This window comes from Tauraco erythrolophus, chromosome Z (assembly GCF_009769465.1).
Source record: "Tauraco erythrolophus isolate bTauEry1 chromosome Z, bTauEry1.pri, whole genome shotgun sequence".
NCBI lineage: Eukaryota > Metazoa > Chordata > Aves > Musophagiformes > Musophagidae > Tauraco > Tauraco erythrolophus.
The window spans coordinates 2,419,757-2,447,721 of record NC_141496.1 but is presented as its reverse complement, the minus strand read 5'-3'; the positions used below and the strand labels follow the sequence as shown (position 1 = coordinate 2,447,721).

Sequence of the window (27,965 nt, the reverse complement as noted above, 5' to 3'; positions counted from 1 at the left end):
GAGAGCGGCCGCTCCGCCGCCGCCGCCGCCTCGGGCCCAGGTAACATCCGTTCCCGGCTCCCGCCCAGGCCGCCCGCAGCGCGCCCCCGCCTCCCGCCCGCCTCCCCCGCCTCACGCCGCCTCGGGCCCTCGGCCCCCGCCTCACGCCGCCCGGGGGCTTCTCCTCAGCCCCGCCGCGTTCCCCGCTCCGCCTCCTTCCCCGCTTTCCCTGAGCGACAAAAAAAAAAAAAAAAAATATCCCTCCCGCACCCAAACTTTTAGTTTTTGTGTTTGTTTTTTTTTTTTTTTTTTTAAATTGTGATGCCTTCTCGTAAAGGCTCTCCGGTCCGCCTGTCCCCGGTTAAACTTTGCGACGCTGCCGCTCGCGCACACCGCTCTTTTCCATGCGCTCTCCCTCCCGCACGCTGGAAAATGCCCTGGATGGGTTTGCGTGAGCCGCTTCGCCTCCGGCTTTCCCGAAATCTGCCATCTTATTCGCGATAAATGCGTGCGGTGCTTTTAGCTGGGTCGCGAACAGCCCGGGGCTGCTCAGCACGAGGGGCGTTCTTTACAGATTATTCCATCTTGGCTGTTTTTCCTTCCCATCCCCTTTTCTGGGGTCTTCGGGTTTATTGGGGAGGTTTGCGACTTGCTGCATCGCTGAGTCTTCTGCGTTTTACTCCGGAGGCTCGTTAATTTGTGGGGTAATTTGGCTGCGGGTTAGGCGTGTTGTTATTGCTTGGAGCCCGAATTGTGCTGCTGTGAAGCCGAGCGTTGTCAAAACACACTCGGTCAGAGTGGGATCGCGGTGTCCTCCACCACCGCTCCTCAAATTATCCTGGTTAGCACCGGTGTGCCACTGCCAGGCTCGGCAGTGGCTGTCATCTTCTGAATCGTGAGGCTCCTGGACTGTTGTTGCTTGTGGGCGATGCCACCGAAGGTTGTTGAAATGGCTCTACTGCCCTGTAAACTCTTTTTGTACTCCAGCTTCATGATAAGTAGGCAACTTGTCCTTCTGGCCCTGCTCTTATCTTGGCCGGATTGCTGCTGGAAGGAGTTTTCTTCTCGCTTTGCATTCATGAACCTCTTTTGATTTGCTTGTTGCATAAGCATGCCTGTTTAATATTGATACAGAAACTTTATTTCAAAGAGGTGAAGCTTAAAGAGACGCAGTAAGTGTCTCAAACTGGTTAGAATTCCTTTTTTTAAGTAGGTGGCTCTTTACATAATGCATTCGAGTGCAGCTAACACAATAGGGTTGTGAGTTTTGAGAGATACCAACAGATTTAGCGAAGAGAACAAAGGTGCTGAGAAGCACATCGGTCGGTCTTGGTGAGGAGCAGCCTCTGCCGTGCTGTTGTTAAGGTCCTGCTGGAATTTTAGGACTCTGTTTTCCTATGTTGTTAACCTCGTGAAAAACTCTGCTTTTGGTTGGGGCTGGAATTTTCCATGCTAGCTTTGCCCAGAGGTGATTTTTTTTCTTTTTTTTAAAAGCTCGAACAAACACAGAGAACATTATCCCTGTGCAGATTACAATAAAGAACAGATGTTATCTAATACACCTATTGCTCGAGTATCGAAACACGACGTACAAGTGAAAAATCACACCACTTCTGCCTGAGCAAGGCTTGACTCTTCCTTTTATTGCTTGGCATAGCCACAATTGTTTCCTCCCTTTGCGAGGTTTTGACAAATTACTGTTTGTCCTCGCTGGAGGAAGCCTTCTGCGAGAAGATGGGTCTTGCAGGGTGCTGGGAGGAAGAGTTCAGATCAGGGTTTGCCCTGTCGTTCTGTGGCACAGACTTCCACCACCACTCGGGGATGGAAGTTCACCACCTGCGTTTGGAACGTGGTCACTCCTGCCGCTCCCAGGTTTTCATCCCCTCCTTACCCACCCGTGCCAGGAGGAGGAGGAGGGGATGACCTCTTGTTCAGTGGGAGACCAAGGGTGCCCTCTCAGAGGTGAGGTGCCTAGGTCTGTGTTGTAGGAACGGGTCCAGTAGTAGAGGAGTTGACTGCCCTTTCCACTCTTGTGGCGTAACACGCGGTGGTCTTCCTTCTCTGACCATACAGAAGCCTGTATTGAAAAGAGGAGTGTTTTTTTCAGCTGTGTGCTTTCTCAAAATTAAAAAGTGGAGAGAGGGAAGGGGAACCAAAATGAAAAATGCAGCCTTCCAGGGTTTAAAATGTGTGCGTATATAGTCACACCAGAGTAGCAGCACTGCCTTTTTCGTTATGTCCTGCCCTCCACACATTCAAAGGCAAGACAAGGGTTTAGATGGATTTTTAACTGTTAAATTAGTTTCTCTTTTTATGAGATGGAAACACTTGGAACCTTGTGCAGCAGAAATGTTTGCTCTGTTTACAGGATTGGTCTGTTGTGTTTGTAAAGTGCTTTTGGAGGCAGTTGAAGTGCAACGGGTGGAAGCCGAGAGCAGTAAAGACGCCGAGAGCTGCAGCTGGGTAGCTACATCAGATCAGTTTCTTCCACAAAGAAATGGCTGCTCATACTTTTTAACCGTGGATTTAAGATAAGATAAAAGAGTTGCCACTCAGAGTTGGCTTAAAACTCTTCTCCAGTTCCTTTTATGCTGTCATGTGTCTTAAATTTTTGTAGCTGCCGACAGTGAGATGAGCAGAATTGATACCGATGATTCAGATACATGCACAAAAATAGTATTCTGGGGAAAGTTAGCTCTTACTGTGCAGAACAGTGCAAGTGTAGGACCTTCTGAGTACTCTTTTTCTCTTGCTCTTTAATGCTAATTGTTCTTATGTCTGCAAACATTTTGTTCCTGTTCACCCTTTGGGCAAGTAGATAATAGTCTAATGTGCTGGAAAGTATCTGCAGTTTAATCACTTATTCATATCTTCACCAAATCACAAGCTACCTTTTTTGTTTTATTGGTTTATGGATTTTTCTTTATTGTGTTTATCATAAAACTTCTGCCACTGCATTATTAAACAGCAAAACTCTGTAGTAATGTTGTGGTGGTTAAAAGCTGTCAGATGCGTGTGCTGCTTTGCTGACATCTTCGTGTTTGTCTAATTTTGGAGGCAACAGCTTATGCAAGAGCCTTTCTTGTCCTTTATTCCTGTGAAATGTTCTAGCAAGATGTCAGTTTGTACGCTATTCTAATTAGCCAGTTCATTACCGACTGGTATCAAAATGCTGGAAATCGGTGACTGGGATGGCTGTCACTGGTAAATCGTGCTCCCAGGGCATCAGTGGCAGCTTCAGGCAAATGATTCTGATTTTTTCTTAGATACATTTTTCCAAAAATTACCTTCGTATTTGCAATTTGAAAAAACTTTTTTGGTCATTCGGATGTTTTTTGTATTAATTAATTTCCCTCCCCCCTCCCCCCCAGGTTGTGACTCCCCAGTGTTGCAGGCTGTACATCCTTCCCTTTGACAATATACATGTTTTTATTTTCTTTTTTATTTTCGAGCTTGGACCTTGTGAGGTGGTTTTTGTTGCAGATGATAGCGGTAATGTGCACTTAAGTCATAGCTCATCACAAAGGATATTCTGCCTGCAAATTTGCTGACTCGCTTGGACCCTTCTATGATATGTTACAGTGGATAATGGCCAAGTTATCTTAAGATTCATAGCGTAGACAGAAGTGCTGTATTGTACCTGGTGAATACCATTAGACACACTTAGTTGCCTTGTGTAGTGTCTTTAGCATCCCTTTGCATTTTTGTAGCACCAGCCCTTAACACGGGTATACCAGTACTAACATTTCTCAGGCTTATGTATTTACATGCATCATAGAACATTTTTGCGTAACTGCTGCTAAAAACCTGTGTTTGTATTATTCAGAGTAGAATAATCCCGTTGGAAGGGACCTGCAGTGATCATGTTTTGACGCTCTGAGGTGACACAAGGCTGTGGTCTGATCAGTTCGTACAAAAAGGTGGCAAATCAGAGGAGCACCTCTGCTCTGGAGACAGAGTTGGGGCTGTTCAGCCTGGAGAAGAGAAGGCTCCGGGGTGATCTTATAGCAGCCTTCCAGTACCTAAAGGGGCTACAGGAAAGCTGGAGAGGGGCTTTGGACAAGGGTGTGTAGTGATAGGACAAGGGGCAATGGATTTAAACTGAAAGAGGAGAGATTTAGATTAGATATAAGGAAGAAATTTTTCCCTCTGAGGGTGGTGAGGCACTGGGACAGGTTGCCCAGAGAAGTTGTGGCTGCCCCATTCCTGGCAGTGTTCAAGGCCAGGTTGGATGAGGCTTTGGGCAACCTGGTGTAGTGGAGGGTGTCCCTGCCCATGGCGGGGGGGTTGGAACTAGATGATCTTTGAGGTCCCTTCCAACCCAAACCATTCTGTGATTCTATGATTCTAAACCTCTCTTAGCCTTCCTGTGTAAAGGCTTCCTGAGCCCCGAATGTGTCATCTGATACTTACCGCCTTAAAATCTTTTTCTCCTTTGATTTCAGCTTCGCAGACTGCTCGGGTTTCCATCACAACTGTTTGTTTCGGGCTCCCTGTGCACGCGGTCGCAAATCCATCCTGTGTTCCTCGACCACTTCTGATGTGTCAGTGTGTGCTCCACACACGTTCCCTGCCTCGCCGTTACTTATCGGCCTTCCCCACCGGCACCTCTGGACCTTCGGCGCTCTGTCTGTATCTGCAGCCTCTTTTCTGAGCTGATCTGCAAGACTGCTGCTCTTTCTCCATCAAAAGCTTTTCAAAGGGCCGCTGCTGCCCTGACACCTGCAAGAACTTCTTCCAGTTGTGCTAAGGCTGTGCTATAGTTTTTAACTATTTTTTCTTTAAATAAAGCACTTCACAATTCTTAACATCTTAGTTTTTAAAACAAAGTGTTACTTGATGACTCTTAGTCACACATACTTCTCATGTAATTCCTTCTGCAAACGGTGAAGTCTCTGAGAGTCTCAAGTTGCCTCTTGTTTAGAAAATAGTCTAGTTTGCTGTCGAATCTTAACGGATGAAATATATGCTAAGAGAGTGACATGGAGGGAGTTTTGGCCTTCTGCCTGTTTCTTAAAGCAATTATCCAGTGGCATTTGGACTGCCACATTTTTAGACTGAGTTTCTTGGTGAATTTGATCCCTCCGCAGCTGCGATTGGCTTGCACCCTACTGTAAATGAATAGGATAGTGTACCGTATCAGCGTCGGGCCTGGATTAACCGTCTTGCCCAAGCTGTTGGATTGCTGATTGCCTGGATCATGTTCCTTTGGGCTACGTCCCTGACTTCCAGCTCCATCCACAACCGCCTGGTTTGCCTGTGTAAGCGTGCTATTTCCTTTTCTTGTTTGGGGTCGAGGGTTCCCCCCAGATTGCAAAGTGTGGCTTTTGTGGGAGGAGAGGGGGAAGATAAATGACTTTTGAGTGTCAAAAGTATTTATTCAGGGTTGTTCTTGATGTCTGGAAAAGAATGCGAGTTCTTTTTCAGAAGTCTGGAGTTGTAACTTCTCAGCAGATTTCAACCACAGGAGGGAAGTGGAAGTGGGAATTGTTTGGAGGAAGGGATTTTTCAGATAAGTTTCAGAATTTGCTTGGCTGAATGGCTAGGGCACACCGACAGGTGTTGAGGTGAAGACTTTGTACTTTTTAGCAGCTTCTGCCCTTAAATCTCGGTTGAGCTTCTGTAGGTTGTAGTAGTACCTCCATAAAAGCACGGAAATAAAGTCCACGTGTGGTTTCTTTTTCTAACTATCAAAAGCAGAAAACCTTTTTCCTCTTTCTAAAACCCTTGTACTTTCTTCCAACCGTGCGTGTGTCTGCCTATGTGTCTGTGCGTCTGCACACTTTTTCTGATGAAGAATTTCAAAGTGAAATATACTTCAGCAACTCTCAGGCCTTCCAGTGATCTCTTAAATACATAGTATGCTGCACGAAGAGCTGGTGCAAATATTGGGAAGTCGTGGCTCACGCTGGTTTTGTTACCCTTGTTTTTTGGCATGTAAAAGCACTTGTTCTTGAGCTGTGCCAGTTTATACTACTGTCTTGCGTGTGCAGCTGAAGAGATGCTGGCAAACAAGGCGGAATATAAATTTTCTGTTCCATAAACGCATCGATCATCCCTTTGGGTGAGATCTCACCTGCTTTTTGCTCTTCTCTCCGTTTTGTCTAGTGGATCAGGAGCACCTTGCTTCCACAAACAGGAGTGCCCTCCCGGAGCTCTGGGCCAGCGCTGGCTTTTTGTAGCTTTTGCAGAAGATGCTGAAAGTTAAACCCAGTCTCTGTTGTCTGGCCGCACTGGGAAGACGATTGCTGTTTGGAGAGAGAATGTAGAACGGTGAATTTTGTCTGAGAACAGTGGGGTAGTTTGAGTCCGTGCAGTGCTTATTTTGCTTTCCTGCCCATAAGATGTATGTAAGTGCAATGAGGACAGGAGTGTGAGAGCTCAGTAATGATACTTCCACATAGAGAAGTCAATAATATATTTGATTTCAGTTACATGAGGTAGCGTGCTGTTACAGATGCCTGTGTTTTTAGAATCTATTTATATCGTTCAGGTAACCGTCTCTGGCAGAATTATCCACAGACATGAAAATGAGGCATGTGGCACCAGTGTTACATTTTTAATTTCAGACAGCTGCTTCATGTTTTGAATTTCACTGCACAGGCTAAAAAGACACATCACCCTTCAGCAAGGCAGCTGTGGGGAAGCAGGACGCGCAGAAGAATTGTGGTATTTGCTCAAGTCTGCGTCAGTCTCGAAGGAAGAGTTTCAGTTAATGGTTACTTGCCAGTTCTCTGAGATAGTAGCTTGTTTGCTACAGATCATCAAAGGTGTTTTTAATTACCTGGCAATCTTAACGTCTTTTGTCTTTTCAGATTTGTCTCCTGTCCGGAGGATCTTCCTCTTGTTCCAATACTTAGAAACATCATTTATCATGTCATTTATCACAGAGCACTAGCTGTTGTTCACTTGTTTCGTAACATACCTGTTAATACCTAGTGGCTGAAATAAATTACTTTCTACCTAGTGAGGTACTGCTTTAGCTTTGTACCTTGTTATCCTTTTACATGCACTTGTCCCGTTTTTGTTTTTCTTCTGTGTTCTGCTTGCATCACACGGTAGCAAAGGGGAGGGAGATACTTTATTGTTCCTTGGTAGGTGAAGATGAGAGCTTCACTACAATCTGTCTCCTGCTGCTGCTTTGCTTTTCTCGAGTTCCCTGTCTCTTCTCTGTGGCCCTTTTCCCCAAACACGCTCTTGCCCATTGCTGTTTCCTTGAAATTCCAAGGTGGAGGGAAGTAAGAAGGTCTTTGCTGAATATATTTGGCTCTACCTATTCCACTGTAAATCTAAGCTTGAGCTGTAGTGTGGGATCACCCACTTGGGCAGGGGCTGTGCTAAGGAACGGTTTCGAAGCTGCGTGCTCGCATCAAATAAATGTTAACAAGCATGCTGTTGTTTTGCAGAACATCTAGCACTCCATGTCTGAGGACATGCTGGAACCTTATCTTCAAAGGCTGTCTTCTAAAAATACAACACATTAAGATTGCATTTTGCTTTTATTTGCACACGCGAAAGTAATATAGTAAGAAGGTGTTAAGGCACCTCTTGAATGTGTGACTCAAAGATAGGCATGTGGAGCTGTTTCATAGAATCATAGTTCCAACCCCCTGCAATGGGCAGGGACACCTCCCACTAGATCACGTTGCTCAAAGTTGCATCCTGGCCTTGAACGCTTCCAGGGATGGGGCAGCCGTAACTTCTCTGGGCAACCTTTGCCAGTGTTTCACCACCCTCAGAGCGATGAACTTCTTCCTTATCTCTGGTGTGAATCTCCCCTCTTTCAGTTTAAAGCCATTGCCCCTTGTCCTATCACTACACGCCCTTGTCCAAAGCCCCTCTCCAGCTTTCCTGTAGGCCCTTTAGGTACTGGAAGGTGCTGGAAGGTCTCCCCGGAGCCTTCTCTTCTTCAGGCTGAACAGCCCCAACTCTCTCAGCCTGTCTCCATGGCAGAGGTGCTCCAGCCCTCGGATCATCTTCGTGTCCTCCTCTGGACCCACTCCAACAGGTCTACATCCTTCTGTTGGTGGCCCCAGAACTGAAGGCAGCACTGCAGGGGGGGTCTCAGGAGAGCAGAGCAGAGGGGCAGAATCCCCTCCTTCGACCTGCTGCCCACGCTGCTTTGGATGCAGCCCAGGACACGGTTGGCTTTCTGGGCTGCCAGTGCACATTGCCAGCTCATGTTGAGCTTCTCATCCACCAGCACTCCCAAGTCCTTCTCCTCAGGGCTGCTCACAATCCATTCTCTGCCCAGCCTGTACTTGTGCTTGGGATTGCCCCGACCCGCGTGCAGGACCTTGCGCTTGGCTTTGTTGAACTTCATGAAGTTCTCACAGGCCCACCTCTCCAGCCTGTCGAGGTCCCTCTGGATGGCATCCCTTCCCTCCAGCGTGTCCACAGCACCACACAGCTTGGTGTCGTCTGCAAAGTTGCTGCGGGTGCACTCGATCCCACTGTCCATGTCACCAGCAGGGACGTTGAACAGCACTGGCCCCAGTGCCAACCCCTGAGGAACACCACTGAAACTAAATTTGCAGAGTGTTTCGAAACTAAGTTTGTGGAACATAAAAACTTGGCTTGTCTGCAAAATATACCAGTGCTTCTGGTGCTTCAGAAGAAATGTGTCACAGCGTTTATCAACAAATATATGCCAGGTGGATAGCCACTGACCTCACCCCCTTTTTCAGGAGATCGAAATTGCAAGATTAAATACAGGATTTTGGTGGAGGGGACTTCTAAAGGAAGGCTCCTGAATTTCCGTGCAGTTACGCGCCAGCAGTGTGTATCAGTATTCAAAATCCTAAACAGGCTGCCTGGCTTTCAAAAGTGCTGAACAGTCAGAAGCTCCTATTGAGTGCAGTGGCAGCTGAGGGGTGACTCAACATTTCTGAAGATCATTCCACTTAAACAAGGGTTTATTTGCTTGATCTTAGTCTTCAGAAAGTCGGCGAGCAAAATTCTCATTCATAGTTTTAGGGGTGTAGAAGGTAGAGCTGCATGTCTAATTTTAAGCATCACCTTATTTTTGGCTAATAGCTTTATCTAGTCATTTATTTATGGTTACTTATGCATATCTATCTGGGATGCTGTTTTATATTAAAGAAAATGCTGTTCTATTCTGTTTTAGCTGGCAAGCTTTTACGGATTTATGTGAGTGTGGGTTGCCATGGAGAATGACTGGCAGGTTAAGCTTGACTTTTAAAAGAGGCTTATTGAGTTGAAACACACAAAAAAAACCCCCACGGCATTGAAGGAGAAGCTTTAATAGCTAGGTAAAATGATCTTACTCAAACTTTTAGGTAATTGTTTTCCTTTGGGAGAAATTAGGTCCAAAAGCATCCTTACAAAAGAAGAAAGCTGTTGAAAATGAAGGGGGGAAAGGATTTGTGGTGTGTTTTTTCCAAGTATACCGAAGCATGCTGTATTCAAGTTGGAATTGGGGAAAATATTAAATAGGGAAGACTGTTTCCTTTTATGATCGTGTTGGATTTGTGTTACAGCATTCTTCGTACAAGAAGGGGAAAAAATACATTCACACTGCAGTTTGTGTGACATGTTAACTTCTTAAATTAACATCCCACTCTTCTTTTTGTGCAACATAACGTGTTTCCAATAAATAGCTGCTGCTACTGTACCTCTAATAACACGGAAAATTCCAGTGCAGTAAGAGGTCTGTGACTGGGTGTGTTCCTCAGACAATGCGAACAAACCTTTTTCCTTAGCTGTTGAAATCAAATAGATTTTACTTACATGGCTGAGAACTTGTTAGTTTCAGAAAGCCTTGTCTTTCAAGCTTACTCAGAAAACGTAAGTGTAGTAAAATCACTTGGGTGTAGTATTTGCTGCCAGTGTCTTAAGAAAGTCAGGGCACGTAGTTGGTAGGACGGTGTCAGTAGATGACTACCTGAAGACAGAGCTACTTGAAGAACCAAAGCAGCATTTTGACACCACTAGACTCCCTTTTCTGTGAGTGCACAAAACCTGCTGTCCTATGTTTCTGGATAAAGCAAGATAAAGCATAGTCATTAATTCAGAATTGAGAAAATCAGGCCAGCTCTTCTTCTAATTTGTGAATTAAAGTTCAAAAGGATGAGGTCTCCTGGCTTTGGGAAGAATGACTTCATGACCAGAAACCACTGCAGGTTCTTAACAAAGAGAGTTGAAAGGCCAAATGCGTTAGGGTGGACTTATTCCTTAGCTTAATGGCTTTAAACTGAAAGAGGGGAGATTTCGATTAGATCTAAGGAAGAAATTTTTCACTCAGAAGGTGGTGAGGCACTGGAACAGGTTGCCCAGGGAAGTTGTGGTTGCCCCATCCCTGGCAGTGTTCAGGGCCAGGCTGGATGAGGCTTTGGGCAACCTGGTGTAGTGGAGGGTGTCTCTGCCCATGGCAGGGGGGTTGGAACTGGGTGATCTTTGAGGTCCTTTCCAACCCAAACCATTCTATAATTCTGTGATTTTATTGAGTGTCGTTAAGGCAGTTTTATTTGAGACAATTCAGAAGTGCTTTTTTAGTGACTTCAGTTGATTTATCTTGATCCAGAAGAAGCTGGGTCCAAACCAGTAAAGACAAGTGTGCCAGCTGGGATTTTCATATGTAAATGTACGCGCAATACTAACTTATGTAGAGGTGTATTCAGCTAATGACCAGGTACAATTACTGCCTTTCTGATTAGTGAAGAGAAATACGAGTTCGTTTGAGGTCAGAACGTAGCTGGACTGTTTGAACAGGTTTGTCAAATAAAGGTGACAGATGATCGTGGTGTGCATTCCTGCTTCTTCACTCTTCAAATTTTGTTTGAATCAGCGCCCCTCGATTCCCAGTCAGTATTTTCACTTGGTTTCATCCTACCAGTCTAAAACATAGGAAATCATTGTCACTGTTCTCCTTTTCCTGATTCAGAGCCTGTCCGTCTAACAATCCCTACCTTTCTATATGTACATACTATGTGTACATGTATATAAAGTATAATCTTAATATTTAAATATTGTTACTAGGGGGAAAAAAAGGTCTTATATCTAAAACTGTGCGAGCAGCGTCTTAAGCATGTTTTAGCTATCATGGGACAAGCAATGCAGTTTTTTCATGTGCTTTTAATATCCTGCACTTAGCTTGAAAGTAAAAGAAGCAAAAAGCCACAGACTTCCTCAGAAACATGATCTGCAATTTGTTAAAAACAATTCTAATGTAGATATTTTTTCCTCCTAGGTTTTACCAAGAGACAGTACATCTAACACTTAACTTGGATCATCTCTTGTTCATCAGCTTGAAAATCATAACAGCCCCCAAAACTGACATTTGATCCGAAAGAGAAAGCTGTGACAAATGGACAATATGTCTATTACTAACACGCCAACAAGTAATGATGCTTGTCTGAGCATTGTTCACAGCTTGATGTGCCATCGACAAGGTGGAGAGAGTGAAACTTTTGCAAAACGCGCAATTGAAAGTTTAGTTAAAAAGCTAAAGGAGAAAAAAGATGAATTGGATTCTTTGATTACAGCTATAACCACAAATGGAGCTCATCCTAGCAAGTGTGTTACAATACAGAGAACGCTGGATGGGAGGCTTCAGGTTAGTACCAGTGAAAATCAGATGTTTTCCTCCTAGTGAAGCCGGAGCAGAAGTGAGTGACGCAGGATCCTAGAGTGTTGAGGAAGAGTAGCTCTTCTCTTGCGTCCCCCCTCGCCCCCATTTGTAGGCATGTCTTGTGGCTGGAGCTCTGGACTGCTGCAGTAGTTGATGATTTTTTTCAAAAGGAGCAGAAGGCGTGGGATCAGCCATTCTAAACGAGTGTGTGTGTGGCAGTAAAAAGCAGGGTCACGTAACAAATTCGGCTGTTTATCCTGGTGTTTTCACTACAAGGTTCTGTTAGCTCTGTGTTGGTCAGCAGTGTGAAGAAAGACCTGTGATCCCTTGCTAAGGTACTCCAAGGAGTCTGCGCTGAGGACTTACGTTAGCCTTATATCGTCAGTACTCAGTACCTGTATAGCTTGGGTCGCGAATTCCTTGTTCCAGGACAGATGTCATGTTTGCTGGCTAGCTTTCTGTCTACCCTAGAAGCAATTTTTTTTTATTTTTTTTTTTTTCCCAATATAATGGATTGGCATTCTTCTACTTTGTAAATTCCTTGTAGTGTAGCTTAGTGCCTCGTTCCTCTTCTTCTGGGGCAAAGCTCCTTCATCATCCATGGTGGGGAAGGTAACCATACATACTACATTAAGCACAAACACTGATTCTGCCATTTTGTATCCAATATTTTTTCTTAGAGAATCACAGTGTTGACTTATCCGTAGCAAAACCCTAGTAGAAATTTGTTTCTGTTGAGTACAGAACTTGAGAATACCGTACACCACCTTTTTTTTTTTCCCCCCATACTTTTGATGATGGGGAGAGGTCGTGTTGTTGTTTGTCCTCTTCCAGCTTTGCCTCTCATTAAGTAAACCGAAATGCCTTGCTACTTTCCCAATCAACTTTTGTGTCTGACTTTTTAGGTGGCTGGTCGCAAGGGATTCCCTCATGTGATTTACGCTCGTCTTTGGAGGTGGCCCGATCTTCATAAAAATGAACTCAAGCATGTTAAATATTGTCAGTATGCTTTTGACTTAAAATGTGACAGTGTCTGTGTAAATCCTTACCATTATGAGCGTGTAGTATCGCCTGGCATCGGTAAGTGGACTCTTGGTTTAAAATGAAACGGTGGGAATAGAATGTAAAATGTTTTCCTTTTGAGTGTAGAACATACAGGCCTGAATTAGAAACGTTAACTTTTAATGATCTAGTTATAAATTACTCTCATACGCTCTTGTCCGTCTTCTTAAGGGAATTATTCTTTTACCTTTATTCCGAGTTCGAAAGGATAGTTTGTGGCTTTTGCTTAAGTCTTTTGGTTGGCTTTGCATGCAGTTCTTACAGTTAATGTGTATCCTAGGAGTAACTCAGCGTTGAGACTTGTGTTGTGATGGGGGGGCGTAACACGTAGAGTCTGTAGTACTCATTTGTGAAGGCTTGTAATGTTCATACGTGGTCGAAGATCTCTAGGTGTGTAATCCTCCATACCCTCTTTTCTTTTTCTTCTTTTTAAAGATCTCTCAGGACTGACACTACAGAGTTCTGGTAAGTAGTTCTGTTTACTATTGCACTTCTGCGGGCACAAACTGCCCGGTGTGTACCCATCTATCCCTGACTGTCTCCTTGGGAGGGAGGATAGAGCGCGGATGGAAACGCATTTGTCTCCCTGGTTTTGGATAACTAGCTAGGTAGCGTGTCAGAGGCAGGTATTGATAAATTCTTTAAATGGAGTGGTCAGCTCAGCTTGTGGGTGTGTTCTGTTTTCGTTGCCTGCATCGTGTGAACCCCAACAAAAGAGAAAAACAAAAACCTCACTGTTGAATGTTGCTAATGAAGAAAAAACCCAAACACCCAAAACTGTATGCACCTGTATGATGTACTAACTAACTGAACTGGGAATAATAGGTGCTTGTGATTTAATAAGTAATTTAACGATAAAATAATAGACATTCTGTAATTAATATGCAGTTGAATGAGGGAGTCTAATATTTTTGCTCTCTCTGAGACTTGAAAGAAATTGAACATTAAATGTCCAGTGAGCGTTAATCGGAAATCTGAGATTGTGCAGCTGGTAATTGCTTTATCTCAAAACCGAATTTTATTTTTTTTTTCCTTCCAGAAGAAATTCATAGAGAAGGAGATTTGGGTAATCCAACGTTTTTAGCACATTGTTAGAAGCATTCAAGCAAAAATGGTTTTAAAAAAACCCAAACAACCCAACAAACTCTTAACTTGGCAAGCTTTAGCTTGTGTGCTCATCTCTGCTAATTTGCATTGTTACCTGTGTCTTCTGAAAAATGGCCCTTTTGTACAGAGCAAAGCTTGCCAGCCAGCCCTTAAATACTTAATGAGTGTCTCCTTGTCTTGCTACTTTTTTTTTTCAGCAGGAAACAGAAAATTACTGTCAGATTTTAATATATTTAAGGCTGCTTTAAAAATGAACGTGAGAGCTAGTGCAGTGTAAGAGTTTTACTTGAACATGCTCGATAGGATATTCAACATAAATTTTTGTGGTGGCAATGATAGTGATTTCCTTACGCTGTACGTGGAGTATTCTGGATCGCTGGCTGTGTTGTTAAACAGGCAGCAGCGTTGTATCGCCTCTGACTGTAAATTTGGTGTTTCTAGTCAATTTGTATGGGAGTTGCTTAAAATTGCTTAAGGGATGCGTGAAGTTTTCTGTGCCGTGTTCGTGAGTTACATTTTTTGTAGGAGCTTTACGTATGTTCTTACTTGTGCACTAGGAATTCGTTCCTTAGCCACTGCGTTAACGTATGTTCAGGTGCTTGACAAAAAGCATGTTTTTCACTTTTTATTAACCATGCCCAGTCACGCAGTGATGGTGTGACAAAACCAAAATGCTGTTGGAGTCTGCTACTGTGGGACTAAACGGCTTGTTTGATAGCAGGAAGCAAAGCAAACAGTTTGGTTTTCCATCCAGTTACGCTTCGAAATTTCCTGCTGCCGGCTCGAAGTGTTTATTTGTAATTTAGAGGAGTGCTTTAGCAGTGTTTATGTAGGTTAAATCCTCCCACCAGTAGTTTTAGTAGCGTTGTTATTGCTGGAAAGCAGTAGTGCAGTTTGTAGTTAAATCCTGAGAATCGAGACTGAGGGGGGACCTCATTAATGAATACAGACTGAGGGGGGACCTCATTCCTGTTTATAAATATGGAAAGGGTGACTGCCATGAGGATGGAGCCAGGCTCTTCTCAGTGGCATCCAATGGTAGGACAAGGGGAAATGGATATAAGCTGGAACACAGGAGGTTCCACTTAAACATGAGGAAGAACTTCTTCCCAGTAAGGGTAACAGAACACTGGAACAGGCTGCCCAGAGAGGTTGTGGAGTCTCCTTCTCTGGAGATGTTCCAAACCCGCCTGGATGTGTTCCTGTGTGATCTGATCTAGGTGGTCCTGCTCCAGCAGGGGGATCGGACTAGATGATCCTTTAAGGTGCCTTCTAATCCCTGACATTCTGTGATTCTGTGTGATTCTGTGATCTGCGTCACGTGGTTGACCGTTTGCTTCTTCGCAGCTCCATCAAGCATGTTGGTGAAAGACGAGTACGTTCATGACTACGAGGGGCAGCCGTCATTGTCTTCTGCTGAAGGCCATTCAGTCCAAACCATCCAACATCCACCAAGTAACAGGGCATCTACGGAGCCTTATAGCACCCCAGCCATGTTAGCTCCCACCGAGGCTAGCACGACCAGCACCACTAACTTTCCCAACATTCCTGTGGCTTCAACAAGTAAGATCATCGAGGTTATATGAAATACTAAGCTCTGAAAATGTGAAAGCTGAAAGATAACCACTGATTTTTTTCCCCAAGGTAGATCTTGCATTGGAACCGTGCTGCTGCCACACTGCACGGGTAAAGTGTGTGTCGGTACAGTCTAGGCGCTCGTTAAGTGTTCCCGTGAGGTTTTGACTTGGAGCACAGTTTGAGTAACTTTTCCTGGTGACCCAGTCTTTTTTGAATGAGACTGACGTCACGCCAGTGGTACAAGGCTGTTATGGATAGGCAGTGGTACGACGTTAAAACAGTTGACCACTGACAAAACGTTACGGCTGTTATTGGAATGATTGCTGCAGGAATGCAAGAATTTTATTCCTTTTTTACAATGGCAAGCGGGACAGCAAATGGATATACTGTAAGGTGGCAGCATTGAGGGGTTTTCAGACAGTTCTTTAGTGTTCCACAGCTGACAAAATGGATCTTCCAGTTTTAACTGGACTGGTTTTATAGTCATCCGCTGTACTACCACAGTGACAGCCCTAATTATTATTTTCATGAGTCTGTTGGAGTGCTGTGTTGTTCTTCTTCCCTTTCTGTGTGTATTTGGTACAAGTGGAAGAGTCTGGTTTACCAGCATCAAGCCTCACACTTCACTCGAGCAAGACAGCAAAGCCATTATGTGTCCAGCAGCCCTAATGTAGGGGAGCGATGACGTTTGGAGGGGCTTCATGTACTCTTCGTCACTTCAATATCAAAGATGTAGGAATATGATGTATTTCATGGTATCAAATTTGAATTACGGCAGCATGGTGTTTTGATAACGTTCTTTAATTTTGGCTGACGACTTTTTTGCTAAAACTAATGATAGTTTTCCCAAGCTGAGATACGATGTCTGTACTTGTCTCCAGTAGGGAAACAAGAAAAAGGCAGCTTAATTGTATTGCATTTGCACAACAGTTTATACTCAATAACTTTTTCTCATCAGTGCTGTAATTGTTGGAGACAAGTGGGCATGAAAAAACAACTTGCTTTTAGGTTTTAGTTCAAGCTTTCCACGTGTTAAATTCCGCTAGCCAGACCAGTTTGAGAGTGCAAGTGTACTTGTGAAACTGCTGATCAGTTTGGTGTTGATGGCTGAGCTGAAGCCTTCTGAAATATCTGTAGTTTTGCTTCAGAGCTTAGACTATTCTTGAAGTGTTTGTTTGAGAGGAAAAAAAGAAACACAGCAGCTTTCTCGGGAAGGAGTCCAGTGATGTATGCAGCTCTATTCCAGCACTATTTTTAAAAATAAAATACTGTTCAGTATGTTCTGGAGGAATGTAAATTGAAGTGAATGTCCTCCTTGGGAACAGTAGTTGATAACATGCTGAAAATAAGCGACTTACTGGACCTACTGTTGGCCTGTTTGGGTTCACACCAAGTCTACTCCAGCTATGTCATTCAGTAAAACTTGTGACATCTCCTCTTCTTCCCTGTCGAGCTGAAAAACAAGACGTGAACAAAACAAAGATGCGGTCGATTACAGAGTTCTCTGTGTGCTTCTACTCCTAAAATATTACGGGTGTCAGGGTCAAAACTAGCTGATGCAGAGGAGCTTGCTTCCAAGTTTCCTAAGACGCTCTGGTGGGTGGAAAAAAAACTCCTGAAACCACACTTGTAGGAACTGTGCATTTACAGCGCCCTTTGTTGGGTGTGTTTTCCTACCCAGTAGTGCTGAGCTCTTCTCAATTAAAATTTTGGAACGCTCACGAATAGGTAGTGTGTTCTTTTACCAGGTCAACCTACCAGTATATTGACAGGTAGCCATAGTGATGGACTCTTACAGATTGCATCAGGGCCTCAGCCAGGAGCTCAGCAGAATGGGTTTACAGCTCAGCCAGCTACTTACCATCACAGTGAGTATATACATATGTGCACTCTTCTCAGTTCTCTAAAACCAGTTTCCAAATGTTCAGGAGAAATAGAGGGTTGGAAGTGAGACGCAGGAAAACTCCCTTAAAAACCAACCAGTGCTTTCATTTTTCTAGATAGTACTACAACCTGGACTGGAAGTCGGACGGCAGCCTACACACCCACCATACCTCACCACCAGAACGGCCATCTTCAGCATCATCCACCCATGCATCCTGGACATTACTGTACGTACTGCAAAGTGATGTTTAGATCACGTTGTTTTCAGTTGTATTGGGTGGTAGGGGCTCATTTGTGACTATGCTGTGCCCCTAAATCAATGTATTTTTTTTTTAGTATAGAGCTGCCATTACTGTGTTTAGTGTATTCCAACAGTTAAATATAGGAGCTTGATGGACTTTCCTCTGTTAAAGCAGTGGAGATGAGAAATTCAGATATCTGTAATATAGATGGTTATCACTCCTGCTATACTTAACAAAACTGGCGTTTCCTTGGTAAACCTCTTGTTTTTAAAGCTTTGCAATCTTGTAGTGAATGCTTCCTTTGCGGAAAAGGAAGTTGATTCAGAACGTAGTGTTTGGATATTTTTCTTTCAAAACTTGGAAGTTCCTGGCTGGTTTTATTTTCTGGACGTTTTGAAGTAGATACCCCATCCCTGGAAGTGTTCAAGGCCAGGCTGAATGAGGCTTTGAGCAACCTGGTGTAGTGGAGGGTGTCCCTGCCCATGGCAGGGGTTTGGAAGTGGATGATCTTTGATCTCCCTTCCAACCCAAACCGTTTTAGGATTCTGTGATTCTATAAGTTGTGTCTTCATGATGTAGCAATCTACATTAAGCTTTCAAAGACATGTGTCTGTGTACACTAGCCAGTTTAAAAGAACTTTGTGAAAGCTCATGCAGCAAAGTACTTGTCAATGAAGTGGTCTTTCCACAGTCTGATTCATGAGTACTTTTGGCACACAAACTTGAAAATCTTTTTCATCTGAAAAATAAGACCACAACCTCTTGTTTTAAGGTACAGAAGATGGGAAGGAAGGAAAAAATGTGCGAGACACAATAGAAGTTTGATCACTGTATACGCATTATACAAGAGTATAGTGCAAAAAAAACCCTCACTCAAATTAAGGTCAAATTAAGCTCAAACAGTTCTTTATTTCCTAATACAGTACTTACCAGATCGCCTGTTTGCAGCAGTTGTTCTTAGTAGAGGGGAGAATCAAATCTGTGAGTTAATCTTGGAATAACTTTTCAGCTTCTCTCTATCGAGAAAATTGTAGTTTAGGTGTGAGTGTTAAATTTCGTTACTTTGTTCTGTCAGGATCCCACTTCATTTATCATCTTATTGTCAGAAATACCAGGATGTCAAAACTTCAGTGGTGCTGTAGATACTCTATAAATGTTTCTCAGTGCATGTATCTTTCCATAATTAATATTTGTAACTAGCTGGTGATACCACACAGAGCTTTTCTTGGCTGCTGCCTCTTCTCACTTCAGCAAGTTTGCGTGTTTTGACACCTACCAGCGTTGTGCCTGTTTTGACATCTTGTTGCAAAAGCTGCTGTTAATTATAATACTATGTTTAAGTCTTTCCTTCTTGTTCTCTGCTGCCTGTAAGGGACCTAGTGAGTTTATAAAAGTGGAGAGAATAAACTGACTGATACCAAGACTGTATTCAGTATTTTTATTTTATTTTATTTTTTTAAATGAGTTCTCTGGGCTTTTTTACCCTCTTCGCATGGTGTTTCTTATGGTCCAGTCCACAGCATGCTGGGCAACATGGTTGGTATTTGGTGAAACTAATGAAGTGTGGTTTCTGGCAGATTTATATCACATGCCTCTATACAATGATTCTCTCCTTGCCCAACCTGGGGGCAGATGTGAAGCCTGAGTCCTATTTCTGTTACATATCCATGCTGCCTCTGGTTGCTGCTCCCTTCTGGAGCCTGGCCTGGCTTGAGCAGCATGCAGCCTTTCCTCCTGGGGTACTAGTGGAGCTCTTTGCTCTACTCAACTTCTGAATTTTTAGGAAACCTCTAAGAGTGTAGTTCTTCTCTGGGCATTTTTCTCCCTGTCAGATTTGGCCATTTGATTCAGAAATTACTGGGATTTGTAACATCTGGCATCTTGACATAACTTTTTTCATAGGAAAACAAGTTAAGAAAGAAAACCTTATTTTTCCTCATGTAAAACAAATTGCATGTTTTCTTTTAAAGGGCCAGTTCACAATGAACTTGCATTCCAGCCTCCTATATCAAATCATCCTGGTAAGTAAAATCTAATATGTAATGCTAAGTGTTGTGGAAGATAATAACTTTGGTTTGAGTCTGATTTTTTTTTTTTTTGGTGGTATTGAGTACTCTGAAATTTGTGAGGTTGATATTCAAAAGGAGAGGAACCGTTTTGTCCTAAGTCTTCCTTTCAGTTTGGACCTCTGTTTTGAAATAGTGACATACTCTGTGAATAATTGAATTTAGATGCCCAAGTCAAAAATTGCAGTCCTCAAACCCACAGCCCGGAGGTGTCTCAACTCTGAATATCCTCAGTCTTAAACTTTGCAGGATGCCTGAAGTTGTACTTTTTGCCTGCTTAGAAATGTCATGGAGTTTAGGTCATGCGTCATACGTCTAGGATCCTTTATCTAGAAGTCCATCATCACAGCCAGATGCCCTGAAAGACAGGTGTTGCCCTTCATAGAATCATAGAATCGCCTGGTTGGAAGAGACCCTTAAGATCACCGAGTCCAACCATTCACCCTGCACTGTCAGGGTCCCTAAACCATGTTCCTCAACACCAAATCCACGCGGTTTTTAAACACCTCCAGGGATGGGGACTCCACCACCTCCCTGGGCAGCCTGTTCCAACACTTCACAACCCTCTCTGTAAAGAAATTCTTCCTGATATCCAACCTAAATTTCCCCTGGCATAACTTGAGGCCATTCCCTCTCGTCCTGTCATTCCTAACGTGGGAGAAGAGACCGACCCCCATCTCCCTACAACTTCCTTTCAGGTAATTGTAGAGAGCGATAAGGTCCCCCCTGAGCCTCCTCTTTTCCAGACTGACCAGTCCCAACTCCCTCAGCTGCTCCTCATAGGACAAGTTCTCTAAACCCTCCACTAGTTCCGTTGCTCTTCTCTGAACCTGCCCCAGCACCTCAACGTCCTCCTTGAAGTGAGGGGCCCAAAACTGGACATATACTCCAGGTGTGGCCTCACCAGTGCCGAGTATAGCGGGACAATCACTTCTCTGCTCCTGCTGGTTCCTTCTTAGCATTTTGGAGCCGAAGGTCCTCTTCGGACCTTTGTGTCCAAGCTTGCTTTTTCCAGGAGTCTTTGTTAGTGGTGTCAGTTGGTGGAACCGAAGAGGTCTTGTCTTGCAGTACAAGCCAGCTCCGTTGCAGGTGCGAGGTGGCGTTCTGTTTTTAACGACGGCAGAGCCGTTGCCCGCGCGGGCAGAGCTGCGTGGTTGGAAAGCCTGAAAGTTTGTCTCGTTTATTCGTTGGGCAGTGACTGAATCGGTACCAGAAGTAAAACTGTGGGTAATTGCTGGCCGAACTTAACTGTGGCTAAACTGTGTTTCGTGTTGTTTATTATGTCTTCTTCACCCTACGGATTCACTTGTTGATTTCACCCTGTTCAGTCCTCAGAGACAGGAGTATTTATTTGAAGATAAAAAAAGGCGTTCAGACACCTTGGTTTGTTCTTTCCTAATAAAAACAGAACAACAGTTTCTTAAGATAAGTAGGTGCACTGGTGGGTGCTGCAGTTTGTAATGAACGAGGACCACTTATGGCACTGGGAGAGCTCTTTTTCCTGTTGTCTTATCAGGCTGCTGTGTTTAGGTCCTGTCATGTTGGAGAGGGACATTTGACAATGGCGTGTAGTGACAGGACAAGGGGCAATGGCTTTAAACTGAAAGAGGGGAGATTTAGGTTAGATATAAGGAAGAAATTTTTCACTCAGAGGGTGGCAAGGCACTGGGACAGGTTTCCCAGAGAAGTTTTGGCTGCCCCATCCCTGGAAGTGTTCAAGGCCAGGTTGGATGAGGCTTTGGGCAACCTGGTGTAGTGGAGGGTGTCCCTGCCCATGGCAGGGGGGCTGGAACTGGATGATCTTTGAGGTCCCTTCCAGTCCAGACCATTCTAGGATTCTATGTTAGTTCTTCTGCTTCCCCTATTTTGCATACGCTGTGGTGCTCATTTTCTTTGCCCTGCCCAACAAGCTGCTGAAGTGCCAACTGTGTTACCCTTTCATGGAAATGGAGCCTTGTAGTCAGAAAAAGTGCTGAGTCCCCAAAATCCTTTAAGCTTCTGGCAACGTTGGGTTTGACTATGTCTGGAGAGAGACCCTCTGACACTGAGAGCACGCACAGCGAACGGTGCAGGAGGTTTGGCCAGCCAGTCGCTCCCAGGTAGCGCGCAAGCAGCAGGTACGCGTGCACAAGATGGCTTTGTGTGCCCTGTCAGGTTTCCTCGCCTGCTTGGGTGAGTTTCTGTAGCATGGTCTGTTCCCTTTCCTCACGTGGCAGCTTCTTCCGAGTGCCATCTTTCCTTTGTAGCCAGTTTTTAAAATAGCAGGAGTTAAAAGGCACCTCTTTGCTGCTAAAACATGCCGTTTTGTTCCATTTCCTTGCGTAGTACTTGCTTGTTTTATCCCATGTCTGACTTTCTTGTGTGCAGACAAGATCGGTATGTGATCTTTGATGTTTTTCCCCCATTGCCCTGCTTTCCAAATCTGGCTTGCTTTGCAGGGAAGACAGAGAAAGCAGACTTCACCAAGGAGGTAGTTACTCTTACATCTTAAGCCAGATCTGTTTGAGAGTTAGCTTCTATCAGCCTAGCCGTGAGTAGGCTTATCTGTAATACATCTTTATGCTGAAGGAGGACAAAGTCAAGCCGTAATCATAAAGTGCAGGAATGCAGATAGTTTACAAAATCTAACTGGAATTACAAACTGTACGAAGATGCATAAGATCTTACCTACAAAAAAGCCCTAGCATTAACGTGTGCTCAGATAAAATTGACGAGCCCGTCTTTGATGTAGCATGTAGTAGTTTCTGTGCTAGCAGACGTGTCTTTTCCTATCTGAACTTGCTCCTGTGATTGTGCACTCTTGCTATGAATGACATCTAGTCTCAGAAGGCTTGATCGATTGTCTGGAATGGGTTTGCAGGTTTTCCTGTGCCTTTCAGTCAGTTAATTGTGTGTATTCTTTAGCTCCAGAATACTGGTGTTCAATCGCATATTTTGAAATGGACGTGCAAGTCGGGGAAACGTTTAAGGTCCCTTCAAGCTGTCCAGTTGTTACTGTTGATGGATACGTGGATCCTTCTGGAGGAGACCGTTTTTGCCTGGGCCAGCTTTCCAACGTCCATAGAACAGAAGCCATTGAGAGAGCAAGGTATTCTGCAGATCCCAAAAGCTCCAGCTGTCTGTTGTATTTGATAACGTTTTGTTCTGCCTTTTGAAATTACAAGTGTGGTATGTTTCTTTTAACTGAATTAACTATGGTAGAGTGTATCTTCCTAGGCCACTACTGCTGATACCTTCAAAATGTGAACTGTGTGACACAGAGCTTTGCCACAGCGCGTTGCTTTTCCTTGCTTTCAAAGGCTGTGCCTTCAAGGATGAAATTAGCAGCTCGTGCCGTTACGTGTGCAAGCTGAACGTTGGCTCTCCGCACCACAGAGTGATGTGAGAATAACTGCAACGTGTAGACGTGCCAAAGGAGCAGAGGAAGGTTGATGGAGAGCTAGCTGCTTTTCCATTCATTCTCACCGTGCATGTGCGAGGCTTCCATGTGGAAGCATAGAGAACCGAAGCGATCTTGGCGACTTTTTTTTTTTTCCTTCTTTGAAGCAAAAAGGAATAAAATGATTCCATGCCTTCAGAAATGTTGCATTATGGCAGTCAACATGCTCGATCGCGCCACTGTGATCCAAGTGCATCAAAGTGTGGCTTTGTGAACGTTCTTGAGTGACTTTCCCTGCCAGAATGCTTGTGGATTTTTTGTTTCTGAACAGAACTGAGTGCATTTGGTATCCCAGCTCTGTACTGTCAATGAGTGCATTGCTTGCTGCTTGAGTGTCGTTGCTTCTACGTTCTGTGTTTCCCACAGATCTTTACGTGGTACTGCAGATGGTTTTTTAGAGTTTGTGTAACCATATGTACCAACTTAGACCTCAGATATTAACTGCAGTTCCAAGTCATGGTATGAGTGGAGCGTAAATTAAAGTATCACAGGTGACTGCGAGCTAGAGAATTGTTTATGGTTTGTTTTTAGTAGAAGTCTGATTTGTAGTATGTGTACACAGGTGCATTGGAACCGTTTTTCTTTTTAAGATTGCACATAGGTAAAGGGGTGCAGTTGGAGTGCAAAGGAGAAGGCGACGTGTGGGTGAGATGCCTCAGTGACCATGCGGTCTTCGTTCAAAGTTACTACCTGGACAGAGAAGCAGGGCGTGCACCAGGGGATGCTGTTCACAAGATTTACCCAAGTGCATATATAAAGGTTGGTTTGGTGTTCCCAGGTGAAAATTGTGGGGGAAATAGCATATGTTTTGTTCTTGTCGATGTTAGGGAAGCTATGAGACTCTGAAATAAATGCAAATTTGCTTTTGATTATCCTTTAAAAGACCTAAAACCTTCCGTTTGACGAGTCACTCAAGATGACTTTTCTAAATGACTCTAAACTGAAAGTGTCATCTAGATACTAGGAAAGAAATTGTATTTTGTCACTGTCTTGCTAGCAGGTTTTTGTATTTTTAGCCTTACAGTTTAAATTAGCTGCTCCTAAAATTTTTAGAATAGGTTATCTGCTTCTTTACTCTCTCTCCAAAACAAGGAGTGTCGGGAAAGTATGTATAAATGCAATAGACGTGTAAAGCGTGTGTAAAGTGTTACGGACATGAAGTCATCACAGAAAGTTGCACGGAAACAGATTATTTTCAGGAGATTCTTTCTTGGACGTGCCTCTGGCAGACTTGAAACTATTTAGGACAAATCACACCTGTAAAAAATCGTACCTGAATTAGAGGTAAACTGCTCGAAGTTTGCAGTAAATTTTATTTTCCTTTTAATCCTCAGTTTTGCAGGCAGGTTGTATAATGAAGGTGAAAGAAACCCCACTGGGCTCTATGTACGAGCTTTCTAGTATGAGAACAGAGTTCCTGATTAGTTCCAGATTAGTGCCAAGCCTGATCACAAAGATACAAAAGGCCACCAACCTGAGACTTAGCTGCTGAAACTTCAGGCCTATCAATTACTGGTATTTCTTTTAAATAGACTAACGCATTTCAGTAAAGCAGTGAAGAAGAAGAAAGTCTGACAAAGTTAAGCAGGACTTGTTGGCTTCCGTTTTTATTTGTACGCTTGTTTTCTGGAAACCCCGGGATTTGACTAAAAAGTTGGGATTTTGTCAGCCTGTAGCATCCTTCGGACTTTGGTCTTGCAGTCAGCTCTGCACAGGGTACTGCTTTAGCCTGCTCAGCTCCACTGAGCTGTGGCATTGTCACAGTGGAAAGGTCTCCAAGAATCAGCTTTAAGGGTTATTTCTGTTAGAAATTGGACTAGTTGGGGAAGGTTTGCTTTTACCCAAGTCTGTAGTAAGACTGTAGAAGTTGCTTCAGGAGAGGAGAGAGGTCCAGATTATTGGGGATAAGAGTTGAGAAATTCTTTTCCTTCACAGATTTTGGTAAGTCTACATAGTTCGATAATTTTTTTTTTTTTTTAAAGGTGTTTGATTTACGCCAGTGTCATCGCCAGATGCAACAGCAGGCTGCCACTGCCCAAGCTGCTGCTGCTGCTCAAGCTGCAGCAGTAGCTGGAAACATCCCTGGACCAGGATCAGTAGGTGGAATAGCCCCAGCCATTAGTAAGTACATGAACTGCTTGGTCCCCTCATTCCCTTGCCTGAAAACAAACAACACATCTCACCCTCCTAACAGCATCCCCCCCACCCATCCACCCACTGCCCCAGGGACTGTAGAAACGAGCTTGGAGTGAGGCAGCAGACTGGGTGAGGTGGGGCTGGGGTGGCATCGTGATAAGTCTGTGTTCTTTCACTTGCCTCATACCTGCTCCACACCTCAGTTTTCGTTCTGTTGTCTGCAGGGAATGTTGGATGTGGAGTGCAACAGGAAGCTTTTATATACAAGGTCAAACAGCACAGCCCTGTTACTTTAAACAGGAGGTACTTTTGGCTGCTCAGACCCGAGTTTGAAAGTGATCTTTGAGATCTAATATAATAAAAATGTCACTCCAAACAGTGGGGATTACTGGGCAGCAAAGTCCTGTACAAGGTGTAGGGAAGCTTAATACTGAGGTTCTTGAGAAGAGGAAGAAGAGAGTGTGAGGGTGTTTTTATCTTTTTTTTTTTTTTTTTTAAAGTTATTCCGGGCTAGAGTTTTCAGAGTTACTCAATTCTAGATCCTTGAAATCGTACCTAAGTACTTTTAAAAGTCCAAGTACTTATTACATGTCTCGGGCTGCTTTATGTGCCATAGTGTTTTCTGGATTCCTTGTATTGCCACGTGGCTCTTTCCAGCTATCCTACAAATTGCTGAAGGCTTTTTGGGGAATGCATTTAACTGATGGCCTAGTCCTGCTTGCGATTTGAAGTTTGCCAGCTGTATTCATGTTTTTATTTTATTAGATGTAAGTAGTGTGATTTGTCAGTCTAGCTTTCTGCAGGTGGTCAGTCTGAGTTCTTATGCTGAAAGTGCAGCATTTGGCAAACCTCAAGAATAAGTATTTTTTGACTGTGTTTCCTAAATAAGGTTTACATGCGTTGTATCACATAAGACGTTGGGTTTCATCATGTCTGCTTTATTATGAGGAGTTTTGTATTTCAACGCCCTTCCAAGACTGGAGAACGGTGGAAAAAAAAGTTTAATTGGAAGAAATGCAAAATAATGGCTGCGTTCATTTTAGCAGAGATGTAGAAATACGGATTGGCCTTGGCCGTGGTGAGAGGGAATTGTACATGAGGAAACAGCCAAGCAAACAGAAACGGCTGAACAAACAGGTGATGAAAGAGCATGTCTGTAAACACTTACTTGAAACCTCTCCTGTTTAGGTTTGTCAGCTGCTGCTGGGATTGGTGTAGATGACCTGCGCCGCTTGTGCATACTCAGGATGAGTTTTGTAAAAGGTTGGGGACCTGACTACCCAAGGCAGAGCATCAAAGAGACGCCGTGCTGGATTGAAATTCACCTACACCGTGCTCTCCAGCTTCTAGATGAAGTTCTCCATACCATGCCTATTGCAGACCCACAACCTTTAGACTGAGATCCCTCTGCTGCACTGCTGTGGGCCGTTATATTGTGAGGATGGTGGATTGTAAAATACAATTCTGTTTATAACCTGAAGATATATTTTACTTTTGTTCTGCTTAATCTTCTAAAACCAGGTTTTAAAAATGTGTTTGCCGCCTTGCTCTTAGCAGAAAGAAACCGAACATGCAGAATTTGGATTTCAGTTATTTTCAGAACTTAGCTGTCATAATACATGGCTCAGGGCTTAAAGTGAAAGGTGAACGCCTTATAGAGACTTTACAGTATTTGAAACTTTCCTTCTCTATTATGGCAACTTGGTGATAAGCCTCACAGGAGCCTTTTGTATGCAGAATATATATATTATATATATATTTATATCTGAAAATTCCTTCTAATAGTTATAAACATTTACCTTATAGCAACTTTAAAATTCCGACTGATTTGTGATGTTCTTTTTAGGGAACAACAGTTAACAGAAGACTCCTTTATTTTGTTGACTATTTTGTTATGATTTTTCCAGATTAAGATGTAGAAGCTGCCAAAAAGTGAGGGATGAGACACGTGCTGTTGGCATTGATTAAAAAATAGCAAGGAAAAGAAAAGTGGGTTTTCCTTCACGAGTTTTTAAAAAAGATACCCTAGATTTTTATTTATATGGACACGTGAGTTTTAAAACACTAAAGGAAACGGAGACTTTCAGTGCTGGCACTCAATTCAAATGTGACATGAAACACCGAGTCTGCAAAGTTGCCCCTGAAGTTGCATAATGAGTACCTAATGGCAGGAACATATTTTCATAACTACTACTGACTTCTGTGATTTTACTCAAGTAAAACTTGGCAGGTATTTTTAAAAGTTGCATGACTCTTTTTACTTGCATATACATTAAATCATGTATAATACTACATCAATACTTAGGATCCAGTTTTTTGTATCTGTTCATCATTTCCACTCAGGGCAAGATGGCAAACTTGTTTTTATACCTCTTGGTTATTTTAAGCCCTATGCCATCAATGACCGTATCACTTGGCAATGACTTTGTATAGAGAATTTATAGCAGGAAAAATGGAAGTGTATTGACTGTATGACAGATACAATGTGTATGCTTTCTCTCTAGTTAATAGTACAAATAAAATCATCAAAACCCTGATTTTTATAAATTTAATTTGCTTCTTTTACATAACTGCACCTTGAAATCGTTGATCTTGAGTGATGGATCACTTTTCCTTCGCAAGACCAGCAGCAGCAGCCAGTAGCGGTCGGAATTTTTCTTGGTTTAAACTTGCCAGGAAGCAAGTTCCAGTTTCTCTTACTTTCACTGCTTCTCAATAAAAGCGTGTCCTGAGGATATCTCTTTTGGCTATTGGATGGGGTAGGAAGAGGGAGCAGGAATTCCTTATTTTTCAGCGTGTGTGCAGGGGAGTTGGAGCTGAAGTGAAACAGGCTTGGGAAGTACGTAGGCTCCAACTTGGATCCTTCAGGCACGGCGAGCTCA

The 27,965-nt window shown here is 43.5% G+C and overlaps 1 protein-coding gene across 2 annotated transcripts; it reads left to right on the top strand.

Annotated features, from left to right (window-relative positions):
• The first annotated feature begins 5 nt into the window (after positions 1-5).
• On the top strand, positions 6-27,914 carry SMAD4 (SMAD family member 4). Of its 2 annotated transcripts, XM_086630020.1 has the most exons (12): positions 6-40; positions 11,189-11,554; positions 12,475-12,649; positions 13,067-13,096; positions 15,086-15,301; positions 17,065-17,184; positions 17,317-17,427; positions 19,413-19,463; positions 22,413-22,596; positions 23,538-23,706; positions 24,930-25,068; positions 26,272-27,914. In XM_086630020.1, the coding sequence occupies exons 2-12, from the start codon at positions 11,306-11,308 to the stop codon at positions 26,481-26,483; spliced, it is 1,656 nt and encodes a 551-aa protein (XP_086486146.1). In that variant the 5' UTR covers positions 6-40; positions 11,189-11,305; the 3' UTR covers positions 26,484-27,914. The 2 variants fall into 2 exon arrangements, with proteins under 2 accessions (XP_086486146.1, XP_086486147.1); XM_086630021.1 differs by lacking the exon at positions 17,065-17,184.
• The last annotated feature ends 51 nt before the right edge of the window (positions 27,915-27,965 follow it).

Excerpts from the sequence above, each read along its gene's own strand:
- SMAD4 (XM_086630020.1), top strand. The coding sequence starts at position 11,306 with ATGGACAATATGTCTATTACTAACACGCCAACAAGTAATGATGCTTGT. Across the intron at positions 13,097-15,085 it reads ACTGACACTACAGAGTTCTG|CTCCATCAAGCATGTTGGTG; the intron begins GTAAGTAGTTCT and ends GCTTCTTCGCAG. Across the intron at positions 25,069-26,271 it reads TGGAATAGCCCCAGCCATTA|GTTTGTCAGCTGCTGCTGGG; the intron begins GTAAGTACATGA and ends TCTCCTGTTTAG.